General features: G+C 55.0%; 1 protein-coding gene and 1 long non-coding RNA gene across 5 annotated transcripts in view; one reads left to right on the plus strand and one right to left on the minus strand.

Annotated features, from left to right (window-relative positions):
- The window catches only part of ASB2 (ankyrin repeat and SOCS box containing 2), a 42604-nt gene that overhangs the window by 14465 nt on the left and 1809 nt on the right, over positions 1–26330 (minus strand). For 2 of the 4 annotated variants that reach the window (XM_040478125.1, XM_040478127.1), the window contains exons 2-6: positions 14389–14667; positions 7378–7467; positions 4066–4232; positions 3103–3258; positions 544–789 (exon numbers count right to left, since the gene is read on the minus strand). In XM_040478125.1, coding sequence (XP_040334059.1) covers positions 544–789; positions 3103–3258; positions 4066–4232; positions 7378–7467; positions 14389–14594 — 865 coding nt within the window. In that variant the 5' untranslated portion in view covers positions 14595–14667. Of the gene's footprint in view, positions 1–543; positions 790–3102; positions 3259–4065; positions 4233–7377; positions 7468–8717; positions 8855–14388; positions 14668–15326; positions 15598–26330 lie in introns of those variants that run through there. The other 2 variants (XM_040478126.1, XM_040478128.1) reach the window with 2 other exon arrangements.
- Positions 13550–14171, plus strand: LOC121032232 (uncharacterized). The gene is made up of 2 exons (XR_005791159.1): positions 13550–13675; positions 13773–14171. It is a non-coding gene; the product is annotated as an uncharacterized LOC121032232 (long non-coding RNA).

The following is a 26330-nucleotide window of genomic DNA, read 5'->3' on the forward strand; positions in this document are numbered from 1 at the left end:
ACCCGGGTTCGAATCCCAACTCCTCCACTACTTCGTGGCGAGACCTTGGACAAATCACTTGCCCATCCTGGTCCTCGGTTTCATCACAGGTACACTGAGGAGGTGACCTAAATGCTGTCTGAGGTTCCTCCTGGCCTTGAGGTGTGATGTGGGTGGAAAGAGTAGTTGAAGTGTCAGGAGACCCGGGGTCTGGCTTGTTCCACCACCAGTTTGCTACGTGACTGCAAATAAGTCACGTCCCCTTCCTGGGCCTCCGATTCCGCGTTCGTAAAATGAGGATGTTGGGCTAGATTAGCGACGGCACGTGTTTCACGCCATTCCTCCCGCCCCGGCCTGTGCCTCGTTGCAGGCGTCGCTGGTGGATCTCAACACGCTTCCCACCGAGCTTCCACACAGCCTCAGATCCCTTCTCAACACAGGCCTCCAAGAGGATGCTATTCCCAGGTCAGAGTATGACCTAAGCTTGCCTCCCCTTAGACGTCTGAGGTCCTCCCCGGCGCTGCCCCTCGGGGGCTACGTGACCCGGGGACCCTTAGCACTCACCGTACTTGGCCAGGAACCTCAGGGCCTCCAGCTGCCCGCTCTGGGCGGCCACGAACAAGGGGGTGATGCCATAGGCATTCTTGGATTCCACCTTGGCGCCTCTGCTCACCAGGATCTCCATGACCTCCAGGTCGTTGCGAGAAACAGACTCGTGCAAAGCGGTCCAGCCTCGGTTGCAGCGATGGTTGGTGTCCGCGTTGTACTGCACCAGCATCCTCACCGCCTCCGCGTTCTTGCGCTCACAGGCTGCAGCCCAGGCACAAAGAAGCGAGGTGGTCAGCAGGGCCCTGGCCGGACCCGGCCGGCTGAGACTTCATTCATTTATTTGTCCATTCACCCGTTCGTCCGCCAGACGTTCCGTCAACAGACATCCACTGGGTCTGTCCCGAGTTCCAGTCCCTGCACTACCCAGGATGCACACCTAAAATAACAGTCCTACTCATAGCAGTAATATTTGCTGGTGTATGTAGCACAGATTAGGTGGCAGGCACTCTGTTCAAAGCACTTTCTGGGCCCCTCCAATATAATTCTCCCAGTCACCTATAAAGGATGTAGTGCTATCACCCCCCTTCCAACAGAGGAGGAAAATGAGGCACAGAGACGTTAAGCGACTTGCCCAAGGTCACACAGATAGTGGCAGAACAGGGATTCAAACTCAGGCAATCAGGCCCAGCGTCTCTGTCCCTTGGAATGTTCCAGGGTGTCCCTGACTCCTCTCCCTCTCCAGCGCTACAGGCTGCAGTCCTCTACATCACCAGAGCCAGGAGAGGTGGAGGGTCCCAGAAGCCCTGCTCAAAGCCCTTCCTCAGGCTACACGCTTAAACTGAGGTAAAAATCTGTCTTCTGCGTACAAGACAAAGTCTTGTCGAGTCTTCTCGATCTGCTCACACCTCCCTCTTAAGCCTCATTGCTTTCTATTTTTTATTTTTTTTAATGTTTATTTATTTTTGATAGACAGAGACAGAGCACAAGTGGGGGAGGGGTAGAGAGAGAAGGAGACACAGAATCCGAAGCAGGCTCCAGGCTCCCAGCTGTCAGCACAGAGCCTGACACGGGGCTCAGACTCACAGACCGTGAGATCATGACCTGAGCCCAAGTCGGATGTTTAACGGACTGAGCCACCCTGGCGCCCCAAGCCTCATTGCTTTCTAGAACCTAGATGCACTGTTGGCTCTGGTCCAGGGTTATCACCAGGGAGGCTGCTGGGCTCTTGTCTAAATTTACCACTTCTTCGAATCAGGCAGGGGTGAGGGCAAGAAGAGAAAGGGGGCTTCCTGGGTAGTGTTTCAAACAGCACCCCAGGCAAAGCTCCCCACCTCTCGAAGCCTTGGTTTTCTCGCCTGTCAACCAGAGATTATAAAACCTTCCTGAGAGGACCTTGTGAGAGTACTGGGTGACGGAGTGCATGGAACACTCTAGCGCAGTGCTTGGCACGTGCACTCAGCACCAGGGCCCAAGCCTCGGCTGAGAATTGCCCAGTGCTCGGGAAGCTCCCTTTGGGCAGCTCGGCCTCTAGGTGATGGCTCTGGTGCCTGGGCAGACACGACTTCTGAGAAACACTTCCATCTCAGGTCTACAGTGGACCCAGTTACCAGCTGCCAGGCACCTGCTTCCCGTGGAATATTCCAGGTACTGGATACCAGTCACACGGGAAAGCAGGGATGTCTGTTGTTTTTCAAAGTGTAAAGGCCCTCTCATATTTGTATGTGCAAGACCCAAGCCTGATTGCTTAAGCCCGTGGGCATGAACTGGACGCTTTATAATGTCATAGTTCAGCATACGAACTGTGAGGCAGCTAGCTTGCTGAGTTTAAATCCCAGGTCTGCCCCTTGCTAGCATATGTGAAATCCTGGGTGCCTCATTTCATGTCTCTGTGCCTTAGGTCCTCATCTATAACATGGAGATACCTCCCATGTAATGCCCGTCTCCTATGTAGATGGATATTAGGGTTAAATTGAAGAACAGTGCGTGGCACAGAGTAAACACTCAGTAAATACCAGCTATTACGATGATTCAGATTTTGCTAGAGATGCCAGTGTCCTTGGGTGATGTACTGAATGAGCCAGGCTAAGTTTCTGGTTTGTTTTAAATGTCCCAGAGGTACAGATTTTCTTTCATACCTCTTTGCCTCTGCCTATGCTGTTCCCTCTGCTTGTCCAGCTGGAAACAGCCTCCTGTTCCAGCTCAGCTCCGACGCCCCCTTTTGTGGGTGCTCATCCCCAACGCTAGAGCCCTCCCTGATGCCCCCGGGTGCATCATGCCGAGCTCTTTGTTGCCTGGCTGTTATGTTGTCTGTGTGTCGCTGCCCACTGGGCGGGGAGAGCGCTGGGGCACCGATCATAGCTTTTTGTTTCTGGGCCCTCAGCGCTCCTCGGCGTGCCGGGCCCACAGGAAGCCTTGGGTAGCGTGGCCCGTAGACATCCGCCCTTCACAGGAGACCCCTGGCTGGGGAGAAGGGGGGCTAGGGAGGGAGTTAGGCACTTTGGGAGCAATGTTCCCAATTGCCCACCTACCCTCTGGACCCTTCCCCAGGGAAGCCCACTGTGGGGGGGGGCTCACCTTTGTAGAGCGGGGTCTCTCGGGACTTGTTGGAGATGTCAGGCTCGGCGCCAGCCTGGAGGAGGGATTGGAGGCAGTCCAGGTGTCCCCTGCACGTCGCCAGGTAAAGGGCCGTTTCCTCCTGCAGGGTGCGCTGGTCGATGACTGCAGGGTATGCTGGGGAGAACAGACAGGGAGTTCGTGAAGGGGGAAGACGCTCCCACCTTCCCAACACACAGGTGGCCCCGATTTCTGCCCAATTCCAACGACAGACATGTGTGGCATCCACCTAAATATACCATCCATCCTTTGGCCCTGGACTCCGTTGCTCTCACGGGGCTGTTTCAGCTTTCCACTTGTATTATCTCAGCTTAGATGCTACCTCCTCTGGGAAGCTTTCCCTGGTTGAACCCCTCTCCGTCTCTGAATGACCCTGTCCTTTCCCACCAGCCACGGCCAGAAGCTCCGTCTCCTACAACTGGTTCTGCCCTAGCGTATGGCGGGCTGTCTGGGGCTCATGCTCCTTCAGGGCAGAGGTAAGTCCTGTCCGCAAGTGTTACCTTATCCACATCTGGCTCGGGGGCAAGGCGAGGCTCCGAGAGGAGGCATGATTTGCCCAGGTTCCCACAGCTGTGGGGGACAGCCTTGGCGGGGCATAGGCACAGCTGCAGTATTTTCCACACCACATCAGCCCCTGGAACATTCTGGAACAAGCTGGTAGTGGCTCTCCCAAAAGTCAGCCCTCCCCCACTCCTTTTCTAGGAATTAGGCTCTGCTGTCCTGAAAGGCCCAGAGCGGTGGCAGCAGGGTGGGTGGGGACAATCCACTTTTCTCTCCCAGCGTGGTGACTTTAACTCTGCCACGGGGGTAAGAATCTTGCCTCTCACCCTCCCCCTGCCCAAGACAGTTGACGCTCTGGAAAAGAAGGAGCCCCACCCCCAGTCCTGTTCCCAGCCCTGGCTGCACCCGGAGCTGCGGCCTCACCTTGCTGCAGGGCCTTGAGGCAGCTCAGCTGGCCGTAGTAGGCCGCCTCATGCAGCGGCAGCCAGCCCTCCTTGTTGGGCTCTGCGAGGTTCTTGCCTGCCTTGATCATAGCCTTCAAGGCCTCTTCATCACCTTCCTTGATGGCCTTCAGCACTGGGTCCACAGGCCTGTGACAGCAAGGGGCGGGGCACTCCTCAGGATCCAGGCGGCAGAGGAGGGGCGGGCCGCTTTTCTCCCCACAGGGAGAGGGAACGCGGGGCTGCTGGTGGCCGGGGGCAGTGCTGGCTGTGGGACCACTCGGTCCTGCTTGGCCCCTGCTGGTCTGGAACAGGTGCTCAGCCCCCTGCCGGCAGTGTCCTCCTCAATAAGGAGAATAATCCTTCCTAAACCACATGGGCGTGCCCTGGAACTCAGCCCCGACCTTGGCCCTGACCTTGGCCCCTCTGGCGTATCCATCCACCAGCTATCCATCACAGCTTCCTCAGGCCTGTCAAGCGCGGCCCGCAGGCCCAGGTCAGCCTCTCCCTGCCTCCGGTCCTAAGCCCTCATGTAACCACTGGCCTTTGCGTGTCTCTGAACAGTTATTTGATGCTATCTGTGTCCCCCGCTGGACTATGAGTCCCAGGAAGACAAGGACAGCACCTTTATTTCTTCCATCTCTCATGATTTCATTCTCAGGGCCTAGCTCAGTGTCTGGTCCATAATAGGTACTCAGTAAATATTCAAAGGAAAGAAAGAAAGAAAGAAAGGAAGGAAGGAAGAAAGAAAGAAAGAAAGAAAGAAAGAGGCAGAGAGGAAAGGAAGGAGAGAAAGGAAGAAGGAAGAGGAAGGAAGGAAGGAAGGAAGGAAGGAAGGAAACTTCCAGAACCAAACGATTATTTCACTCCTTCATCTCTTCTATTTCCTTCCATTTCCAAAAAGATGACCTCTCCCCTACTAGCATTTTGCTTGCTTCTTTGGGAATTTTATTTGTATCTTGTTCAAAACATTCTTTGCAACGGCCTCCTTTGTGCATTTGGAGGACAAACTCTCCTATACAAGTAAATGTGGGGGCTCCGGTCGAGCCTTGCCAGTGTTTGGTCCCCCTGCGAGCAGCCCAGGACCCGGGGTCCTTCCACGCCTTTATCTCCAAGTGGGCACCATGTAGGGAAAGTCTACGACACATGGCAGGCTCGTTCACTTCCACAGATGGAAACTGAGGGTCTCTTTTAGACGAGGCTCCTTGGTGGCCAAAAGAAAATTAGGGAAGGAAGCCCTCTGTCCCTGCGCCTTGCAGGGCTGCATTTAATGTTACACCGAGACCATGTCTACCAAGAGGATTCGGGCAGACAGTGCCGGCCCCCAGACGGATGGATAACTGACCCCGTGGGAGCTGTTTCAGTGCAGTGTGCTAGCGCTTACCGGGAACCTTTGGGGCCAGTTTGCACATCAAGCAGCTCTGAGACCAGAGTCCCTCAGAGGGGGGCTCTTTCCAGTGAGCATGTCTCTGGGGTCTTCCCTTCCTTGTTCCTCACCCTTTACCCTCACCCCTAGAAGCTTTAGCTGCTGAAAGACTTCCATCCTTGAAGGACTAATACATGTGAAGTCTGCACAGTCTTAAACTTCTGAATGTCCGAGAGATTTCAGGGCTACTATGAATGACTTCACTCATGCATTCATTCATTCATTCATTCACTGAGCTCCCTTCCCTCCACCCTTGCGTCAGTGAGGACCAGGACAGCTGTGAGTCCCAGACCCACTCCTGGGGAATGTTCTGCATAAGTGCGCCCATTTCCTAGATGGAGAAGGTGAGACCGGAGGCAGGCCTTGTTCCCAGGGTGCTCACCCACGTCAGGGGGCAGGATGGGCCCCGAGGGTCCACGGGGCCGGCCCCTTGACCCTCCCAGCTGCTTCCTCCATCGTGAGCGGCACTTCCTCCTGACTTTCAGCCCCTCCGGTTATTAATAGCTTCAGAGCACAGATGCCGGTTAAGTTACAGACCCACGAGCAAACTGGGCAACTGACCAGATAAGCCCCGAAGTCCCCATCAACGCCATCACTACCACCTTGGTGAGTTCTTCTTACGAGCGGCCAGAGCAGCCCCTGCTGGCGTCAGGAAGAGCCCGGCTGGGTATGTATCCCGGCTCCCCTGGCAGGTCTCCCGTGGGACCCCAGCTGAAGTGGAAGAGAGGAGGGCTGGCTGTTCTCGTGGACGGGGCGGGGGGTGGGGGTGGGGGTGGGGGATGCGCAGTCTCATGAGAACACTCCCAGGACCTGCCGCCCAGCCTGGCTCTCGTCCAGCTGTGGTGCAAGGACCCTGAAGCTCTCGGGCGCACATGCTGACTGCTGCTCTAGGAGCTCAGCCAAAGCCCCGCCCTGAGGTAGGGGGAGGCTGCTGGGGGTGTCAGACCATCAGAGACCGAGGAGCTAGACACGACCCTGGAGGCCGCTCTGTCCTCTCCAACCTTCTCTCACAGAGAAGGGAGATTCAGAGAGGGACAGCGACTCACAGGCAGCCACACAGGAAGGGGCAGCAGTGCCGAGACCAGAGTCTGGGGCCCCCTTTTCCAGACCGTCAGAATTCCACCCACAGCCCCAAGGAAGCCGGGGCGGCAGGGTTTGAAAAGAGCTGGGAAGAGACTCAAAACACTGGCCCATTGCCTCCTCCCCTCTCTGCAACATAACTGGAGCAAGGAGATAGGGGTTCCCGTGACGGGGGGCCCCTCTTTTGCTTTTAGCTGCTTCTGGGGTCGATACAGGGGGCCAGAGAAGGGGCAGCACGGATCTGTTTTCCAAGGACGCACCTAGCCCAGCACCCTGGTGCCAGGCACACAGAACCCTTCCTGCAGCCCAGATTATTTCTGGACTTTACCGCCTGGCACTGAACAAATACAGGCAACGAGGCAAAACAAAGACCACGGGCGTGAGCGTTGTAGATATGCTCAGATACACCCATGGTGATGCAGGGGGGAAACTGAGATAAACAGAAGGTGCGGCTGACTCATCAGCTTTGGCTCGGAGTTCCTCTGGGCTTTTGGGGGGGGGGCGGTCCTAGGGCCGTCTCCCACGGGGCTGCTCCGTCCCCCGGGGCCCACGTGGGGGGCATGGCGGGCTCAGTCACGGGCACAGCCCCGCTGACAGTCTTGAACTGAGTCTGTGACTGCTAAGCTCAGCTCAGCTGGGTCTCAGGGGGGACACACGTGGGAGTGGTATGCCCGGGAGGTCCCTCCAGGATGCCCCCCTTCCTGGGGTCTGCTTCCCACTCCCCACCCCCCACTAACCCTAAGTGGAAGAGTGAACTTGCACGGTCTCAGGGGCTGGGGGGTCACTTACGCCAGCTGGGAGTTCCTGTATTTCTGCATGACCCCTTGGAACAGGCCCATGGGGCCCGAGGCAGGCGAGTTCTCAGGAGGCACAGTCGACCTGGAGGGTGCAGGGCAGGAGTGAAAGAGGGAAAAATACTCTGCATAAGAGAAGCGGGTCATGGCCGGAGGCAGGATCCAGGATGGAGGGATCGCAAGGGGAAAGACTGACAGACAGACACAGGGCTCTGAACCAAAGCAGATGGCCGGGTCCTCTCTGTGTGCTGGACACAGCTGCTGTGTCTCCGGATTATTTTTGGCCCTTGGAGGAAGCCCTGGGAGATTTAAATGACCATATAAGACAACAATGAGGTTAACCTCATCCCCGCCCCCACGGCCCCCTCCCCAGCCAACCCCGCAGGAGGCAGATACGAAGCAAGGTGACATTCTTCACCAGAGAGGATGTGAGAAGAGTCAACGGCAGGTCCCTAGATGGAAGGGGCTCAGTCTCGGGCTGGCCAGGCTGGGTCCCAACAGGGATGGGCAAGAGGTTCTTGGAGGTTGTCGGGGGGACAAGGGAGCGTGGCTGGGAAGCCAAACCAGGTCTGGACTCCCGCATCCGCCTCGCCGTGTCCTCGTTAGAGGGTCCTGCTGTCCCAGGAACACGCAGGACAGAAGTTACAGCAAAAGGCCATGGGGGGGGGGGTGGCCAGGGCTTGGAGTCAGATGGACACAGGTTCAAATCTAGGCTCTGGCACTCTCCGGCCCTGTGACCTCAGACCGGTTGAGCTTTTCTGGGTTTTAGTTTTCTGCATAACCCAGTGTCGGAAGCCGTGAGGCTGGAGCGAGTGAGCTCAGCTGGGGTCCAGGCACGGGGGTGCTCGGCACACGTCCGCCACTAACTTGATCATGATTTCACTTCTCCGAGCCTCAGTTTCCCCACCCCCTTGGGCTTTGGTGAGGATGAGAGGGGTGAAAGGGGGTGTGGTGGCCACGCCGCAGATCGAATTGATTGGGGTGCCAGGTGCCATGGACACTCCAGGAGGCCTGGCCTGGTTCCCCCGCACCCCTCGAGGGTGCCCTGTGGGACTGAGGACATTGCTACGTGTGACCAGCACCCTGTGGCGTTTGCAGGTGCTAGAACTGTGACCCTGAGGAGGCCCACGCTCCTCCAAGATAGGCCAGAACCTACAGATTTTGTGGGTGCCCTCAGCAAGGCCAGGTCATGGTGGAGAGGGGCGGAGGCAAGGCAAGGAAGCCGGCCCGCTTTGCTTTGGCCATCTCCGCGCGGGGGGGACCGCCAGGCCGGCCACCTTCATTCTCCTCACTGTCACTGCCTTCCTCCGTGCTCTTCTGAATGTTACTACTCACCTTTCCTGACCACCACCTGTGTGCTCCCATCCATCAGTCCTCTAGAGCGGGTACCAACGTCCTCACCCTTGACAGACGGGTAAACTGAGGCTCCGGGAGGTGGGTCACTGCCCCGGGCTCGCACGCAGCTGAGCAGAGCAGAGGCCGACTCAGGTCTGTCTGCAGAGGTCCTGATGCCCCTGCCTCCTGCCTCTTCATCCTGTCTCTGGCTCTAAGGGCTCTACTCTGACCGGCCCTGCGACTTTGAGCAAGCCCCCGCCCCCCCTTTGTGCCTCAGTTTCCTCATTTGTTAGATGTGGAGGCACGGCCGGACGGGGGGGTTTCCCCACTGCTTCTGTAGCTGAGGAGCCTTTGCTGAAATGAACTCACGTGGAAACTTTGCGTGTCAAACAGATCTAAGAGACCACATCCTGGGAAGGGGGCGGTTGTGCAAAGCCTGGCCCTGCAGAGGCCCCTCTCCACCCCCCGGAAAGCGGAGCATGCTGGGCAGGGTGGAAGGCGACCTGGGGCCCAGCTCACAGAACACCCCCCCCCCCCCCCGTGTGGTCCTGACAAAGCTCTGGGTCTCGGTCTGCGCAGGATCCTGGAGTCCCAGCCACCTTCATCACTGGCCCGTGTGTTACTGCTGTCAGGATGTTTTTAGCAAGACGATAAGCGCCAATAAAAACCCATCACACCACCCTAAGACCAGGACTATCTCTGATGGCAAAATAACTACAGCAAGACAGGGACGGCGAGGCGGCTGGGGGTGACAGCTGTGGTGACGGGGATGTCCCTCACGACCGTGCAGGGCCTTGCCTCACTTCTGTCCTCCCCACCAGTTGGATGTTGTTCCCGCTTCGCAGAGGAGGAAGCAGGCAGACTGAGTCCCGTGCAATAAGAGTTTCCCACTCCCTGCTCCGTCCCAAGCCTTGTGCCAGGGCCCGGGATGCAGACCATAGAGTCTCCGGGGAGGGGGGAAAGAGAGCAGGGACTCCTCCTGGAACCCTGTGGTCAGTTGTGAACTCGGCTTTAGGGGGATGGGCAGGGCAAGCGCTCAGAGCAACGGAGTGCTGAGCTGAGCCTCACGCTACATGGGGAGCCGGTCCGGTCAAGGCTGCGGGCCCCACTTCCCCTCAGCCCCGAGGCAGGGAGGGAATTCCCAGCAGAGAAAACCACCGGGGTTAGTCATCAGAGGTAAGAGAAACCTGGCAGGATGTGGGCACAGGTCATGCCCTGGAAGAGGCCCAGGTAGGGCCCCTGTCCTTCACGTAGGCGGCAGCTCGGGGGGTCAGGAGTACAGCACTGTCACCAAAAGTCCTGGCCCCTACTCCAGACACGGGTCAGGCTCAGGGAGAGTGGGGACCTGGGCTGCAATGACAAGGCTCCCCAACTTCTCCGAGAGCTGACAACCCCAGGGAGGGCATTAAATTCGGCTGGACCCGGCTGAAAACCGGTGGCTCAAACCAGAGGTTCAAAGAGGTTTGCTTCCTCCAGCCTACTTCGCAAACTCCTATTCATCCTGCAAAACTCACCTGCTTGACTAAGGGAATCAACCTTCTCTGTGTCCTTCTGAAACTGAGGCAAGCCTGTTTGCTGCGCCCTTCCTGTTGGGCCATTGTGTCCATCTGGGACCCTTGTTAGACTGCAAACTTGGGGAGGAGAGGGACGAGGCCTGATTCACATCCAGGTGCCAAGAAGGCACCTGGCACCTCCTAAGAACATGGTCGGTGTGGGTGGTTTGATCTGAATTCTTTGCAGCTGTGCACACATCAACCCAAACAAATTTCTACTTTATGCTTTCCTCCGTTGTCGTCTTAGAAATGTAACCTTAAAAACGTGCAGAAGTTTAAAGACTGGGAAGACCCAGATTCCTGGGCCCACTGTGGGCTGGTCCATCATCGTAACCTTGGGCTCTCTGATTCATGGCTGCATGAACCCTACTTCTCCATGGGATGGGAAGTTGGGTCTGCCTTTCAGGGAGCCCTCAGGGGGCCAGAGTTCAGCAGATGATCCCTATGCATGTTTCTGACTTCATCCGTTACATTGTGGTGGGAGAGAAGCAAATTGGAAAAAAATGGTTTTAGAAGGGGACGTTATCTTTTCTCTGGGATGTGGATCTGGCTTTCATTTCTAGGACCCCGAAGGCTCAGTTGACCTTTACGTCCACAGTCACCATTTTGGTCACAAGGTGGAAACAATAAATTATATTTATAGAGCATTTTATTGGTTTTGAAATGCACTTATTTGCCTCAAAACATTTCTTGGGCACCTACAACAATCTAAGCCCTTTGCCGGGCACTGAGGATACCAAAGTAGGCAATATCTGCTCCCTGTCCCCAAAGAGGTTGTATAGTATAGTTGGGGACACTCTCAGGAGGCCAGATAATGCCTTCCTATAGTGACGCAAAAGCTTGTCCATGAAACAGAGGCGGTCATGACGTGGGCGCTCTGGGTGCTCAGAGAGGAGGTGGGGGAAGGTCAACTCAAGCCGGGAGATGTGAAGAAGGTGCCATTTTTATTTGCTTTTCATAAGAACACTGCATGTCGGCTAGGCAAGTTTTTGTTATTACCATTTTAAGGATAGGATTGTTGGGACTCAGAAAGGTTAAGTAACTTGCCTAAGGTCACACAGCCAGTATGTAACAGAAGAAGGATTTGAACCTCCAAACCCACTTCTCTTTCCACTCTACTCTGCTACCTTTCTATACATTCCTATATTCACCCAATAGTCACTCACAGACAGCCATTTGGTGGTTGCTATGGGTCAAGAGCTATGTGCTAGACAAGAGGTTTCGCAGGAAGGAAGATGAGTGGGGCCCCTGCCCTCGTGGCCGAAACAAGTACATACAAACTGTAAGTCATAGTCGGGGCCATAAAGGAAACAGCCAAGGGAGCGAGTAAGGGGGAGACCTGTTTGACCTGGAAGGGTGATCAGGCAGGATTTGCTGAGGAGGTGACCCTCCATTGAGAAGGAGCCAGCCATGTGGAGCCCTGGGACATGTATGATGTCCTGTCCCGACACCTGCTCTGGGCTTTGGATGGCGACTCTGCTATTTGGGGATAAAAGGATTCTACTGGGTCCTGTGCTTCTTGAAATGCCATGTCTGGGAATGTGGGCACAAACCGGTGTGTCTCTTGCCATTGGGGACCCTGAAATTCTGTGGGTAGGAGGTGGCTGTAATGAGACCCGAACCCCACTTCAAAGCGGAGGAAGGAGAGGCACGGAAAGAGGCCTTTGCAGGATGGGCAGAGCTGGTTAAGCGTCCGAGCGGCAGAGCGGGACAGACGTCGGTTCTGTTCCTGGTCCTGCTGTGTGCACGTTTATAACATCGAGCCCAGAAATGTCCACCTTGCACGGCTTTTGGAAGGATTAGCTGAAAGGCTGTGTGCTGGGCGCATGAAAAGCACTCAGTGTGCATCTGGGGCGGGGCGGGGGGTGCGGGAGGCATGGGCTTCCCCAGCAGGACCCAAGCCTGCCCGTCTTCCAGAGATGAAAGGGCAGAGCTGAATCTGGGAGATTTCAGCTCCCATCAGGAGTGAGAAGGTGCAGGGTCAATCCCCTCCCCTGTATTACTTGTGCCTGGAACTTAGGTGATGGCTGTGCGACCCTGGGTAAGTCATTTCCCTTCCTCTGTGAGAGCTTTTGTCTCAGGAGGCTGGATAAGGGTTTGTGTCCCATGGTGGGTCTGTCCTTCCTTGCCCACCAGAGGAAAGAGGAGGTCAGGGTCCGGACCCCACGAGCCCACTCGGTTCTAATGTTTGTGAGTGTCCCCAGGAGGCCGGGGGGTGGGGCCCCCCCACACTGGGGAAAAGGCTGCAGATACCCCAGGGGATGTTCTCTCTATCTGATCTCCTCTTGAGAAAGAGGAACTTGTGGTCTGACTTAGGATGAACCAGCCGGAACAGGAACCAGGGCCTCCCAGAGCACCGGCCATGAAGTCACTTCTGTTTCTAAGGCTGGGTTCCAGAATGGGACACCCTCAAGGTGCAGCCCAGTAACCTGGTGCCTCCTACTCCTTCCCGCCGCCCAAGGAGGCTGCCCATCTTCCCCCTTAGAAGGGGTTCCTCGGTGTAGGGCAGCCTGAGTCTTTGCCCAACCTGCCTGGCAGAGGAGGTCCAGCCTCAACAAGGGCCAAAGTCACTTTGGGGAGCGCCTGGTGGCTATCATCAGGACAGGGCTGGGAGGTACCACCACCCACCTTCAACCCTGTCAACTGAGACTGGATATTAGAGACGGTCTGTCCCCTGTTGCTAAGAGAGCTTACGGGACTTGCCCAAGGCCACAGAGAAAGTCAGCTGGCTGCTGGAGACGATGAGATTTTTTTTTTTTAAGTAGGCTCCATGCCCAACCAGGGGCTCGAACTCACGACCCTGAGAGCTGCACACTCCACTGACTGAGCCAGCCCGGCGCCCCTGGAGACAATGAGATTTGAGGCCCGTGTCCTGAGGCCACAGAATATAACTGTTCCACCCACCACCACCTCCCCAAATACGGACTTGACCTGGATTCAGGGAGGAACAGAGCATTTTTAAACACAGCTTTCCTTCCTAAAAGCATCTTAAGATCCAATGCTTGGGGCGCCTGGGTGGCGCAGTCGGTTAAGCGTCCGACTTCAGCCAGGTCACCATCTCACGGTCTGTGAGTTCGAGCCCCGCGTCAGGCTCTGGGCTGACGGCTCAGAGCCTGGAGCCTGTTTCCGATTCTGTGTCTCCCTCTCTCTCTGCCCCTCCCCCGTTCATGCTCTGTCTCTCTCTGTCCCAAAAATAAACAAACGTTGAAAAATTAAAAAAAAAAAAAAAAGATCCAATGCTTGATTACCTCTCTGGTTCCCACCTCCTGCAAAGAAGGTACCCTCTGGATCTGTGCTGTCCACATGTGGCTGGTGAGCCATGGCAATGCGGCTAGCCTGAACTGAGATGGTCTGTGAGGGCAAAGTGCACACTGGATTCCAAAGACTTGGTAGGACAAAGAGAACGTAAAAGCCTCCTTCATAATTTTCCTATTGAGGACACGTGGCAATGATAATATTTTCCACCTAAATTAATTTCACCTCTTTGTCTTTCTGTGTGTAGTGTGGCTGTTAGGAGATTCAGAATTGTCTGTGTGGAACTTCGGGGGTGGCTCCCATCATATTTCTACGGTGCTGCCCCAGGAGGTCCTGCCATTGAGGTCCTGCTGAGACAGGGGAGCCAGAGCCAAGGAGGAATGGGTGACTTTGCTGGGCAAATGTCCCTTGCTTCTCAGACGTGTTTTCCCAGGAAGACTGCATCGGTAAGGTGGGGGGCTCTGCTCAGGACTCAGAACATCAACCCCACCGCATTCAAATATAAAGCCAGTGGTACAAAGCCGAGCCATGATCTTTGGAACCGGATCGTTCCAGTCTCTGCAACACCATCCACTAGCTGTGCAACCTGGGACTAGTTACCAGCCCTGAGCTTCCGTGTCCTCCTTTATAAAATGGGAATATAGCAGAGAGCCTCCTGGAAGGTCTTTAAGAGGGCTAAATGAGGCAAAACGAGTATAGCGCCTACTAGAGTGCCTGGCCTGTCAAACCTCGGTAAGTTTAGATAACAAACGTGAGTCTTTAAGCTGTAAAAAGGTACCCTACAGACCGAGGCTTTGGTCTTGGGTTAGCAGCGTTTGGGATCTGCACCTCACGGGTATCCTAGTTGGCTTCTCCTTGCTCACCTGGTCCATGGGTAGAAATGGGCAGGTTGGCGGTTGGCTCGTGTGGACACAGTGGCCTCAGCCGTGGTTGGGCCCCGAGTCTTGTCAGCCAGGCTCTGCTCAATGGCCATCTGGACCAGCTCGTCCTCGCTCAGGCTGCTATACAGGCTGTATTCCTCATTCCCAATGGTACGCTGTCCGCCCCGAGCACTGATCTCCATGGTCATTCTCTTCTGCCTCTCACCCCGGCCTCCAGAAGAGGCACTCCGAGGGGAGGAGAAAGCAGTAAGTCAGAAAGCCCTGTGACGAGACCGAAACCATCCTGGTCACTAACAGTTTGGCAAGAGAGTTATGTTTACCAGCAGGGAAGGCTGTGCTTTCCTCTGGCAAGCTCACGATCATTGTTTATCTATTCATTTTGTCACGTGATCCACTCAAACATCCATTCAGCTCCCCATCTCTCCATCCACTCGTCTGCTCATCAACACACCCACCTGTCTAGTCATCCATCCGATCGTTCGCCCATCTGCCCGTTGATTCATTCTCCCGTGCAGCCATCTGTCCACCCACCTACTCATTTACCCATCTACATCTGTCCACTTATCCAACCGCCTAATCATCCATCCAACCGATCGTGACCCGTCCCCTGATCTATCTGTCCACCTACCTATCCATGTATCCACCCACCTTCCCATTCACCCGCTCTTACATCTCTCTATGCAACCAACCATCCGCTTGCCCACCATTCATTTTCCCGTCCCAGACAGCTCATCTACACGTGCATGCATGCTTCACTAACTGACAGAGTATTTATTGAGCACCTACTCCGTGTCAGGTGCTCCTCTAAGCGCTGGCGATATAACAATGATGCCAACGGACAAAAATCCCTGCCGTCACCGAGATTACACAACAATGTCTATGTTCCTTCCTTCCAACAACCTCCCATTCCAGCACATCTCCTGGTCTCTGTGCTGGGCCGGGGCTGAGAATGTTAGAGATCAATCAGACATGGGCCTGCCCCTTGGGTCCGCAGGATCTAGTTAAAATCAATCATTAAAACGATTTGCCGTGTGAGTTCCAAGGACTCTCTTCTTGAAAGAAATTGCCTCGGGGAGAAGTGGACTTTGGTTGAATCAACTCATTTTCGGAAATAAAGTCAAATCAACGAAGCCTCCTTTCTGTTTTGACCGGCGAACAGGCAGTGTGACTGTAGGTCAGTAGTTCTCAGCCCTGGCGGAACATTAGAACCCATGAGGCCGTTTGAAAATTACCCCAAATACCAGTGCTATAATTTGGTTTGTTTAGCAAATATTCACTCCCCACTCCCCGGAGGCAAGGGTATCCCTGTTCCCGCTGAGATCGGGCTTGGCCCTGTGACTTCCTCTGGCCGATGAACGTTGGTAGACCTGGTAAAGCAGCTACTGACATGTGCACGTGCAGTGGGTCTGTGTCGCCCCAGAGCCGCTGCCCGTTAGCTGGGCCCCAGAGTGGACCTACTTGGGGCAGCCTGAGCCCAACCCGCACAGGGGAGCCCCTCCCAGCCAAGACTGCAACCGGAAGTCTACGTCAGCCCAGCTGCAGTGACCCGCAGACCCACAGCATGAGAATAAGTGCTTAGTTGGGGTGCTTCGTTACACAGCATCCTTGCGGCTCTAGCTAACCGATGCCCAAGGGTATCCAAGTGGCCAAGAACCAGATGTAAGGATGCCGGACTTCCCAAGTGTTTGGGAGGCCGTTCAAATTAAGATCCTAATACAACACCACTGTCTACCCAACAGAATGGCCCACATGGAAAAGATGTGCAACAGCAAGGGTTGGGAGGTGGGGGGAGGGGCATGTGAAGCGACCAGATCACCCACCACCATTGGAAGGAGTATCAGATGGTAAAAAGCCCTTTGGAAAATTGATGGCATTTGCTAAAGCTGAACAAACGCATCCTGTGACCCCCAAATTCCAGTCCCAGCTCTAGGGTCAAAAGAACCGTGTACATGCATTCACCATAAAACAAGCCCCAAAATATTCAGAGCAGTGCCACTCATAAGAAAACTGAGTGGAAACTACCTAAGTGTCTCTGAACATTTGAATGGGTTGAGTGTTGAATGGGCGACCGCGTTGGGGTGTATTCGCGTGATGCACCAACAAGATAGACAAACCACCACTCCACACAATGGGACGATTCTTACAAACCATAGCGAGCGAGAGAAGTCGGATCATAAAGAGCATCTATCCATGACTCGTTTATACAAAGGGCCAGCACAGGAAGACTAAACTGTGGTGACAGGAGTCACAACGGTGACCTTTGGTGGCTACTAACTGGGAAGACATATGGGCCAGACTTCTGGGGAGCCAACCACACTGTATTTCTTTTTTTTTTAATTTTATTTTAATGTTTATTTATTTTTTGACAGAGAGACAGAGCGACAGAAAGAGAGACAGAGACAGAGCGCAAGCGGGGGAGGGGCAGAGAGAGAGGGAGACACGGAATCCGAAGCAGGCTCCAGGCTCCAAGCTGTCAGCCCACAGCCCGACGCGGGGCTCGAACTCACAGACCGCGAGATCATGACCTGAGCCAAAGTCGGACGCTCCACCGACTGAGCCACCCAGGCACCCCTGGTATTTCTTGAGCTAAGTGGTAACATGGTTGGTCGGTTCTCTTTGCGAGGAACCTGTGCAAGCGTGATCTTTATCTACACACCTCTGTGAGCGCATCATACTGCAATAACACATCTACTTAAAAAGTAGGGGTGCCTGGCTGGCTCGGGTCGGTCCAGAACATGCGACTCTTGATCTCGGGGTCGTGAGTTCAAGCCCCATGTTGGGCATGGAGCCTATTGGAAAGGGATAATAACAATTTTAAAAAAGAATAAAAAAACAAAATCATTAAAAAGTATACAAACTAGGTTTTAAAGAGTATTGGTGCTTGGGACCCCCTGTCTCAGACCAATGAAGTCAGAATCTCTGGGAGTGTGGCCCAGGGATGACACCTCTATTGAAAAGCTCCACTGGTGACTGGAAACCACCACTTAGGAGAAAAACTGAAGAATAAAGAATAAAGCAGGAGGGGCACCTGGATGGCTCAGTCGGTTGAGCGGCCGACTTCGGCTCAGGTCATGATCTCGTTGTCCGTGAGTTCGAGCCCCGTGTCGGGCTCTGTGCTGACAGCTCAGAGCCTAGAGCTTGTTTCCGATTCTGTGTCTCCTTCTCTCTGACCCTCCCCCGTTCGTGCTCTGTCTCTCTCTGTCTCAAAAATTAAATAAACATTAAAAAAGTTAAAAAAAAATACCCTGATATTGATAGATACCCTTCTAATTCTGGTAACAGCCCTGAGGGTCACAACGACTGCTCCGTCCGGCACTAGCAAAGTTATTATTAAGCAGGTCTGGGCTTTTCAAGCACAGTAGAGGAGGCTGCAGGTCTGAAGACAGCAGATCAGCGAGCGAGCGGCACACAGGCATTTGGGAACAATGACTCTGTGCCCTGCCTCAGTCTCGCTGGTTATGACTCCCCTCTGTCTGCCTCTCTCCACCCATCCTGGCTGGCTCAGGCCTGGATCTCCTCCTGCCTGCCTCGGCAGTGGCCTTCACGGCGGTGTCCCAGCCCCACCCACCCACCGTCCCCTCTGAGGACCCACACCCCAGACCTCACCAAGTCCCTCCTCTACCTGCACCTGTTGCCCGGGACTTCCAGCCCTTTGAATCCATTTCTTACTCTCCCTGCACCCGTTCCCCCAGCACACCTGATCTTCCAGGTAAGGCGAAGATGCACCTTTCCCCCAACCCACCTGCGGCTCCCACCCCAGCGCCCTGGCTTGGGCTGTGCCGACTCATCTTCCTCCTTTCTGCACTCCTCAGGACCCCTTCTCACTCCTCAAGGCCCAGATCGAGTGTGCCTCTTCTTCCAGGATGCCTGCCTAGTTTCTTCCAAGAAGTATTCTGCTGCTACAACTTCTCCCTCTGGGCTGTGGTCAGCAGTTCATGTGTGGACCTGACCTTGGGTCCTCTTCCCGAGGCCATGGGAAGAGAATGCCTGGTTAAAGTTTACTGTACCCTCATGACCGCCTACCCAACATCCAGTTCCCCCATCTCCTCTGACAGCAGAACAACAGACAACAGAGCAGTGCCCGAGCAGAACTCTTCAGACAACAGAGTGCCCTTTCCCATGGATGAATCATGATTATTCCAAGCCAGTTGGAATGATCTCACCTCCTTGGCCAGTGACTCGTTTAGGGTGGATCTATAGCCTAGCTTTGTCCAAAGACACATAAAGAAAATTCTGCTGGGGCCTCCTAGAAAGAACTTCATCTTCCTAATAAAAGAGACAGCAGTGGAGAAAATAACTCCTCACCCACACCCCTGCTTTGTGTTTGGAGGACTTGATGCTTGGAGCAGCGGCAACCATCTTGTGACCATGAGGGGAAAAGTGCCGGTACGATGAGTTTGACAGAGTGAATGTTGTTAGGTCTTCTGGGTCCTTCATGGTATTGTTGACCTCCTGAACCAATGCTGGTCTGCCCTCTCTGGCTTGATAGGTAGAGACTGAAGATCCTTCTGCTTTAAGCAAATGTTAGTTGGGCTTTTTTTTTATGCAGTCAAAATCATCTTAAAGTATGGTTCTCAGGTCTGGCCAAGAGTCTTGAAAACATGCCAAGGCCCTGGTCTCACCCGAGATGAATGGACTCAAAGCCTCCAGGGCTGGCGCCCAAGCACTGCAATGTTCAAGGCTTCCCTAACGATTGTAGTGCGTAGCCAGGGCTGAGAACCCTTTTCTAGATCAACATGTCAGGTGGCCATGCTGGTTTTCCACCCCAGAGGAGGGGAAGGGGCATTGTGACCTCAGAATCATTTTGTACCTGATGTTTGGGATGTTGATTTTTTGTAGCAGCATCAACATTAGTTTTGTGTATCGTAAAAATAGCCAAAGACGGGGAATCAAGAGATTTAGGTTTACATAACAACTGACTGTGAGCACCTCTCTTTCTCTCTCTGGCCTTCGATTTTTCCACGTGTTAAATATCAGGATGGCCTAGAGCGCGTCCTCTGATCCTTTGGTCCCTACAGGGGCGCTGTGCAACCAGGTGGGTCCCCAGCCCAGCTGACCCAGGCGCCCTGCTTCCCTGTGCCTGAGGTCTGGGTGGGCCCAGCTCACCTTCGGGAGGGTGGGGAATGGGCTCTGCCCAGTGAGAGGTGACCCCCTTGGCTGCCCCAGGGCCAGGGTCAGGCTTCGACCCACCCCGACCTGGCACAAGGCAGGAATCCCCGCATGTGGTGCTACACTGTCCGGAAGTGCTGGTGCCCAGCGCCTGGCCTGGCATTGTTGTGCCCCCATCTGAGGGCATCTGCTCCAGGCCAGGTTGACAAGGGGGAAGACAATGGAGAGAGACAGAGACCTGGGTTATAGTATCCATGTTGATACTAGAGTGCTGTGTGACCTTGGCCAAGTCCCTGCCCCTCTCTGGGCCTCAGTTTCCCATTGCAAAAAGAGAGTTTTGGGTTTCCAAGTGCTGTTCTAGTCCTTTAGCCTCTACAACTCAGTGAGACATTTGGTTTGTGTTTGTGCTATTAAACCCCAAACTCCCTGTCCCCCAGGGTCCCCTATGGCCACCTTAACAGGTCTACCATATGCAAAGAGCTTAACATTAGTCATGAGGAAATAAGGAACCCGGTGGTAGCGGAAGGGTCTCAGATCCGGATGTCAGAAGCCCCAGGTCTAGTTTCAATTTGCAACTTACTAGCCATGTGACCTTATTTGAATCACTTCCCCTTGCTGGGCCTTAGTTCCTTTATCAGTAACAATGGGAATGAGACCACCCACTTCACCATGTTCTAGAAGCCGATGCCTGTGCGGGGGCAGTGTCTGGGTAGGAGGCCCAGCAAGCAGTCGACAGGACCCCCTCCCGCAGCCATTGGCCCTGCAGCCTGGCATGAGCTGATCAGAGGCGTAAGGACAGCACCCAGCTACTGGGCCCCTTTCCTGACCAGACGCCTGTGGGAGGAGCCAGGTAACCATGACCTGGACCTGTCAGTCCCCTACAGCCAATTCCAGACTCCCTCCCCAACGGGTCTGGCCCAGACCCTCCCCAACAGGTCTGGTGGCATCTAGAGACTTGTCAGTTATTTCATGGCATTGTCCCAACAACAGCTCTGGAAAGTAGGAACGTCTTCCCTCGGCTTGACGTTAATTCTTCTATACCTCCACTCCTTCTGAAAGGACCTGATGCCCCTGTGTGGTTGCTCCCATTTTACAGATGAGGCAGTTGAGGTGCAGGAAGGGGAAGGAAAAGGTTCACACAAGGAAAGACAGATAGCTGGAAAGCTGGGATTTGGAGCGCCCGTGTTCCAGGAACGCCATCCAAGTAACCAGCACACGCATCGGCTCGGAGCAGGCGGGGGTGACACTGCCATCTTCAGCCAGCCAGGATGCCTGACCTACACCTGGGCAGGGAGCCCGCATCAGGCCCTTGACCTACCCAGAGGAAGGGGCACACAGACAGGCGAGGTAGAAAATGGCCTTGAAGGGACCCCGAGGGAGAGGGTCTCAGCCCCGGAGAGGGCAAACTCCCCACACCCCACTGAGCCTAGATAGCTCTTGCTTTCCCCACTGAGATCCTCAGCCTTCGAGGGGCCTTGGGAAAGTCATGTATCTTTAGTTTCCTCACGTGCAAAACGGAGACACGAGTAAGTAGTATTAAGGGGTTGGTGGTAGAATCAGGGCCCAGGGGTGCACAGGCTTAGCTCTGGGCCTGGCCGTTAGTAGGTGACAGCAGGCTGCTTCAGGAGGGGACTCTGCAGCCCTGGGCCCAAGCAGTTACAGGCCCGGGATGCCTGCCAGGGACACCGGGGTCTGTCTCCTACAGGAGGAGGTGGGGGTGAGGGGTGGAGGCGGCTGGCGCTGCTCGGTCTCAGCGGCAGGGGCAGTTATAAAGCAGCCTGTGGGGTCAGCTTGACCAGATTCAAGTCACAGCCTTGCCAGTGATGAGCTGTGTGATCCCTTAGAATCCCAAGCTCTCTGTCTATAAAACGGACATAATAAGAGTGCCTATGTCATGTCAGAGAGAGGGACACTGATCCTGGAAGATGCCCTGTCCCTCTTTTGGACTCAGATTCCTTTCTCTGCATGCTGCCTAGCTTGATTTCTGAGGCTTCTGCCCAGGGCTGGGCCACCTTCTAGGCCTGAGTCCTGGAGAGAGGCCAGCCTTCCCTAGGGACCTTTTGGGAGGCTGGTTGGGATAACAAATAGCCCTTTCCCAGAGAAAGCAGGAGGCAGGTGGTTTTACCCGGGGATGCGAGGGGCCTGCAGAGGGAGGGGAGTTCAAGGGCAGCCAGTCCAAGACCAGCTTGGAAAGGAGAGACCAGGGCCACTCCTGGGGCCTCCGGGGGCCCCTCTCTTGCCCCCTTTGCAGCACCCCAAACACTGGCTCCAGTGGAGCTCTCTCTCCAGGTGGCATCTGTAAAATGGGACAACAGCGACTCTGAAGGTTCCTTGACTTAGCACATGCAAAGCACTCTGAGCAGCACCCGGCCCATCCATAGTCAGTGTTCCTCTAAGCTGGGCCTCAGTTTCTCCATCCGTGAAATGGGCACACAGACATGGGCCCTTGCAGGGGCTGAGGATGTGCTGAGGATGAAACAATAGCATTTGCAAAGTGGTCCTTCTTGCCCTCGGTCCCTTCCCTCCCACAGATCCCAGCTTGCTGCCAACCAGGGGCTGCCTGGGCAGTGGCTCTGGAGCGGAGGGTAGGGACCCGGGGCTGTTGGGAGCTGCGGTGGGAGGAGTGGCTCCGTCGGTGTCTTATCGGAAAACTGGTGATGGGGGCATGGTTGGGAGGGCATGGGCCAAGGAGGGGAACTGGCAGTCATCATCCAGCACCCCAGGCTGCCTCTCAACCAGGGACCGGGGTCAAGAGTATGAGCCGGGACAAGCCACTTCCAGACGTGAGGCTGTTCATAGACGGAACCAGGCTCATCCACCTTCCCGGCCCTTCCCTGCCTGTCACATGGCCAGTCGTCCTTCCAGATGCCGTTCAAGCATCTCTTCCACCAGGAAGCCTCCCTGATTCGATGTCTGAGGCATCCAGAGCTGCCTCCATTGCTCTAATGGCCTGCTCTGGGCCTATCTCCCCATAGAATCCAGAAACTTCCAAATTGCATGACTCTATCACATTCGTGTCATGACCCCAGGACGTAACCCAAGGCCAGATGCACAGTAGATGTTTATTAAATGCTGGATGAATGAATGAGTCAAACCTTGGAAGCGGAGCTGTTATCAAGATCACTGCACCTGCAGGTGGTGCAGCCACGGGTGTCCCACTGCCCGGGTTCAGCCCTGGCCCTGCCACCTATTGGCTGTGCGATGGGGAGCAGGTTACTTCCCCCACCCCGGGGACCTCACTTGGCCCATCTGTAAAATGGAGATAATCAGAGCATACAGCCCCTGGAAGCGTCATCAGATGAAATGAGGTAACATGTATACATGCGGAGAACAGCACTTGGCACGCAGCCAGTGGCCCAGGAAAATCGTCTAATGTCATTCAATGGCTCCCAAGATGCCGTGATTCTCTGCTCTGACTCATCCCTGCTGGGACGACGTTCGCTTGGACCTCGTTCCCAGTTGGCAGTTTCCAAGGAGGCTCCTTCTGAGGGGCTTGGATTCTCCTACACCGTCCTCCATTTAAAAAGAGTGACAGCAACAGCCAGCCAGCCTTCTCTTGACAGCTGTGGTCGGGAGGTAAAGCTGTGGCTGTGGCTGTGGCTGTGGCCGCCGACCGGGTGGCTGGGTCAGTGATGGGGTCAGCACCCAGGCTGGATTCTGTCCCCTCATTGCAAATCCTCTGCTCCCCAGGGTCCCTCCTGCCCCCTCCGCCCTTCCTGCTCACGTCACCCGCTGTCCTAGGAGCTTCGGGAAGGAGTCACAACCTGTTCCACTCTCCTCTCAGTCGCGGGTTTGAATTTATATACAAGGCGACAGCCTACAAATGACAGGTGTGGCATAAGTATTCCTCGGTGTCCACAAGCGTCTCTCAGGTGTGAGAGGGGAGTGCTCACCATTCGGTTTAGCTCGTACACAGCACACTGTCGCGTACATCTGTCACTGCAGATCGCAATGTGTGTTTGCGAAACCACCCCCTAATGCCTTCCCCTGCAATCAATTTATGGTCTCACACACGTTGTGAGTTTGAGCCGCCTGATAAATCTGTGATAAGAGTATTGTTGTTCCCATTCTACAGATGAGGAAACAGAGGCACATCAGGGAGAAACTGACAAGGAAGAGACGAAAGCCTACAGCATCGGACTTGACCATTGTCCTCCCCCCATGTAGCCGACAGCAGCATCCCTCTGTTCTGTGGGTTTGAGGAAAGGCCGGAGTCACACTGAAGGCCCCATGTGTGTAATCAGAAGGTCTACGTGTATATGTGTACATGGGGATACGTGCACATCTATCTTACAAGCGTACCCATCTGCCAATTGCAAAAGTTTCAGTTTCTTGCAAAGATCACATGAGCCTCGGCCCGAGGCAATCCTGACGACCCGGGGCCATGCGAGGAAGCGGGGGACTTGGCCCCCAGGGTCTTTGACCCCACTCCACGCAAAGCCCAGTAAGTTTCTGTCAAAACTTCTCTCTCCGATCTGCCATTCCGTCAGGCTGTAGAGGGTTCTAGAAAATCCACACACACTTCTAGCTTGAGGGCTCATGGCTGTAAATCATTCAAATGTTCTCTCCCCTTTCTGGGTCCTACTGCTTAAAAACCTAAATCATAAAGGGAGCTGGTATTTGTGGTCCACTGTACCATTTGACCTTCCCAGTACCTGGTGGGGTGGGGTAGCGCTCTTCCCATAGTGCAGAAGGGAAGACTGAGGCCTGGGTCGCAATTGGCCCAGTGGGTTGAGAACTGGCCTCCCTGCGCTTCTTTTTCATAGGACCCTCTGACAATGAGTATTCAGGGCAGCGGCCAGGGGTCACACAAGTTTCTGCCGGGGTGAGCAAGCCCTGAGGAGATGGGGAGTGGAATCCAGGCCACTTCGCTTGGGGCCCCAGGAGGGGCTCAGGTCAAAGCCCTAGGGTAGGTTTCTGCAGTGGGGCAGTGTTGACAGGCCTCTGGCTGTTGGCTCTCGGGCCTCACAGCTGCTGGGGACTCTGAGCCTTTTGTCCAGACTCTTAAAGATTCTAAGAAGTCCCTCCCAGCTCTGCTAATCCCCGACCCTTTGATGCAGTTTACAAGCCCCTAGCTTCCCTCAGGCCAGGACTTTTAGGCTTCCAAGGTTGGGCCAGGATTGCTGGAAGTTACCAAGGGGAACTGCTGGGTGGGGGGGGAGGCAGCAGGTCTCCCCCACCCCCACCATACAGGCTCTCTCCCCATTGTATGGAGGGGAAGCTGAGGCTGAGATAGGGGTGGGCACTGGCCCAAGGTCACCCAGGTAGGAGGTGATGACCGGAGATTTGAACCCGTCCAAAGCTGGCTCTGTTCCCGCTCAGCCATGCCACCCGGCTCTGCCCATCCGATGGACCAGGGAGACCAGGGCCCCGTCTGGTCTGGAGGTGAGCGCCCTTTGCTGACCTCACTCTGCGTGGATCTCCGACAACCAGTCTTGGGGGTTTATTTATTTATTGGTGTACATTGAGGAAGCCACCCAAAGCAGGAGGAAAGAGGGTGAGGAGAGAGGGAGGTAGGAAAAACAATGGAAAAAAATTTTTTTTGTTGTTTGTGGGTGGAAAACCATCTGTTTTCCAAGGAAAAGCATTAATTCCACACAGACCCAAAGGTCCACAATCTGAGGCGGCGCCGTGAGCACCAGCTTAGAGGAGCACCAACGAAGGCCAGGTTTCCTTTTTATTTCTTTGGGCCCCAAGCTTGAACCTCCGGGCCCTTCGCTCACCTTTGCCTCAGTCTCCCAGACGGAAGGCTCTTCCCTCACCTGCTGGCCCTGCAGGGGGCTGGCCCTAGCCCCCTCTGCACGCCTCCTGACCCATCATCCTGTCCCTCTCCTACTGCAGCCAGACCCACCAGTGGGGCTCAGCTGCAAACAGGTCTGGGTGCTGGATTCCACACCCCAACCCAGTTTCTGCCCAGGATTCGGCAAATGCCAGGCCCTGCCATCTGTGCCAGCAGCCTGGGGGGGTGGGGGAGGGGGCTTCCGGTCTAGGGTCCGAGACTCCAACAACCATCGCCCCTGCCCTTCTGCAACCCAAGTGCTGCCTTGCCCAGCCTGGTCCTGGGCAGCAGGAGAACATAAGCCCTCACCTTGGCCCCGGGGGGGCCGGGGGCCCTGGAAACCCTAGCTCCAGTCTGCACATTGGGAAGGCTCAGCGGGGCAGGAGGGCCCTCCCAGACCCCCTCCTCACCTGGATCCAACCGCAGTACTGCCTGGAAATCTTTGAATCAGGGTCCCACCAAAGTCTTTCTCCTTTCTGTTTTTCGCTCCCCACCCCCACTGCCTTTATTTAAATATTTTTCTTCTTCTCTCTGTTTGCCTGCTTTTCCTCTTTTTCTACCCCTCTCCTTTGTGTCCCTTTCTTTAAAAACTCAGGCAAGTTAGGAGCCAATCATATTCCTGGGCATTAATTAGTCCGAAAGAAGGTGCTAAGGATAAAAGGTAAAAATACAAACCAGTCCTGCGACCGGCCACCTCCTCTGGGCAGCCTGACCCTCTGTAGCTCAGAAATGGAAGGACATTGGGCGGGTCCAGAGATATTTTTGTGACTCCTTTGGGAGAACTCTCTTGGATCTAGCCTGTCCACAATATACAGGGACCTTATGATGCCTTGACTGTGCCAGGGGCGGGTCTGTTTACCGCGGCGCTGGGCCCCAGGGAGGCCGTGGCTTTGAATGTGAACCCTGGAGGCCAAGAGGCCAGGGTTTGATCCCGAACTTAACACCTCCTAGCTGTCTGGCCCCAGGCAAGACCCTTAACCTCTCAGAACCTCAGTTTCCACATCTAGAAAATGGGAGGCATGATCACCTCTAACTC

This window comes from Herpailurus yagouaroundi, unplaced genomic scaffold, assembly GCF_014898765.1.
Source record: "Herpailurus yagouaroundi ecotype Mexico unplaced genomic scaffold, PumYag 141, whole genome shotgun sequence".
NCBI classification, from domain to species: domain Eukaryota; kingdom Metazoa; phylum Chordata; class Mammalia; order Carnivora; family Felidae; genus Herpailurus; species Herpailurus yagouaroundi.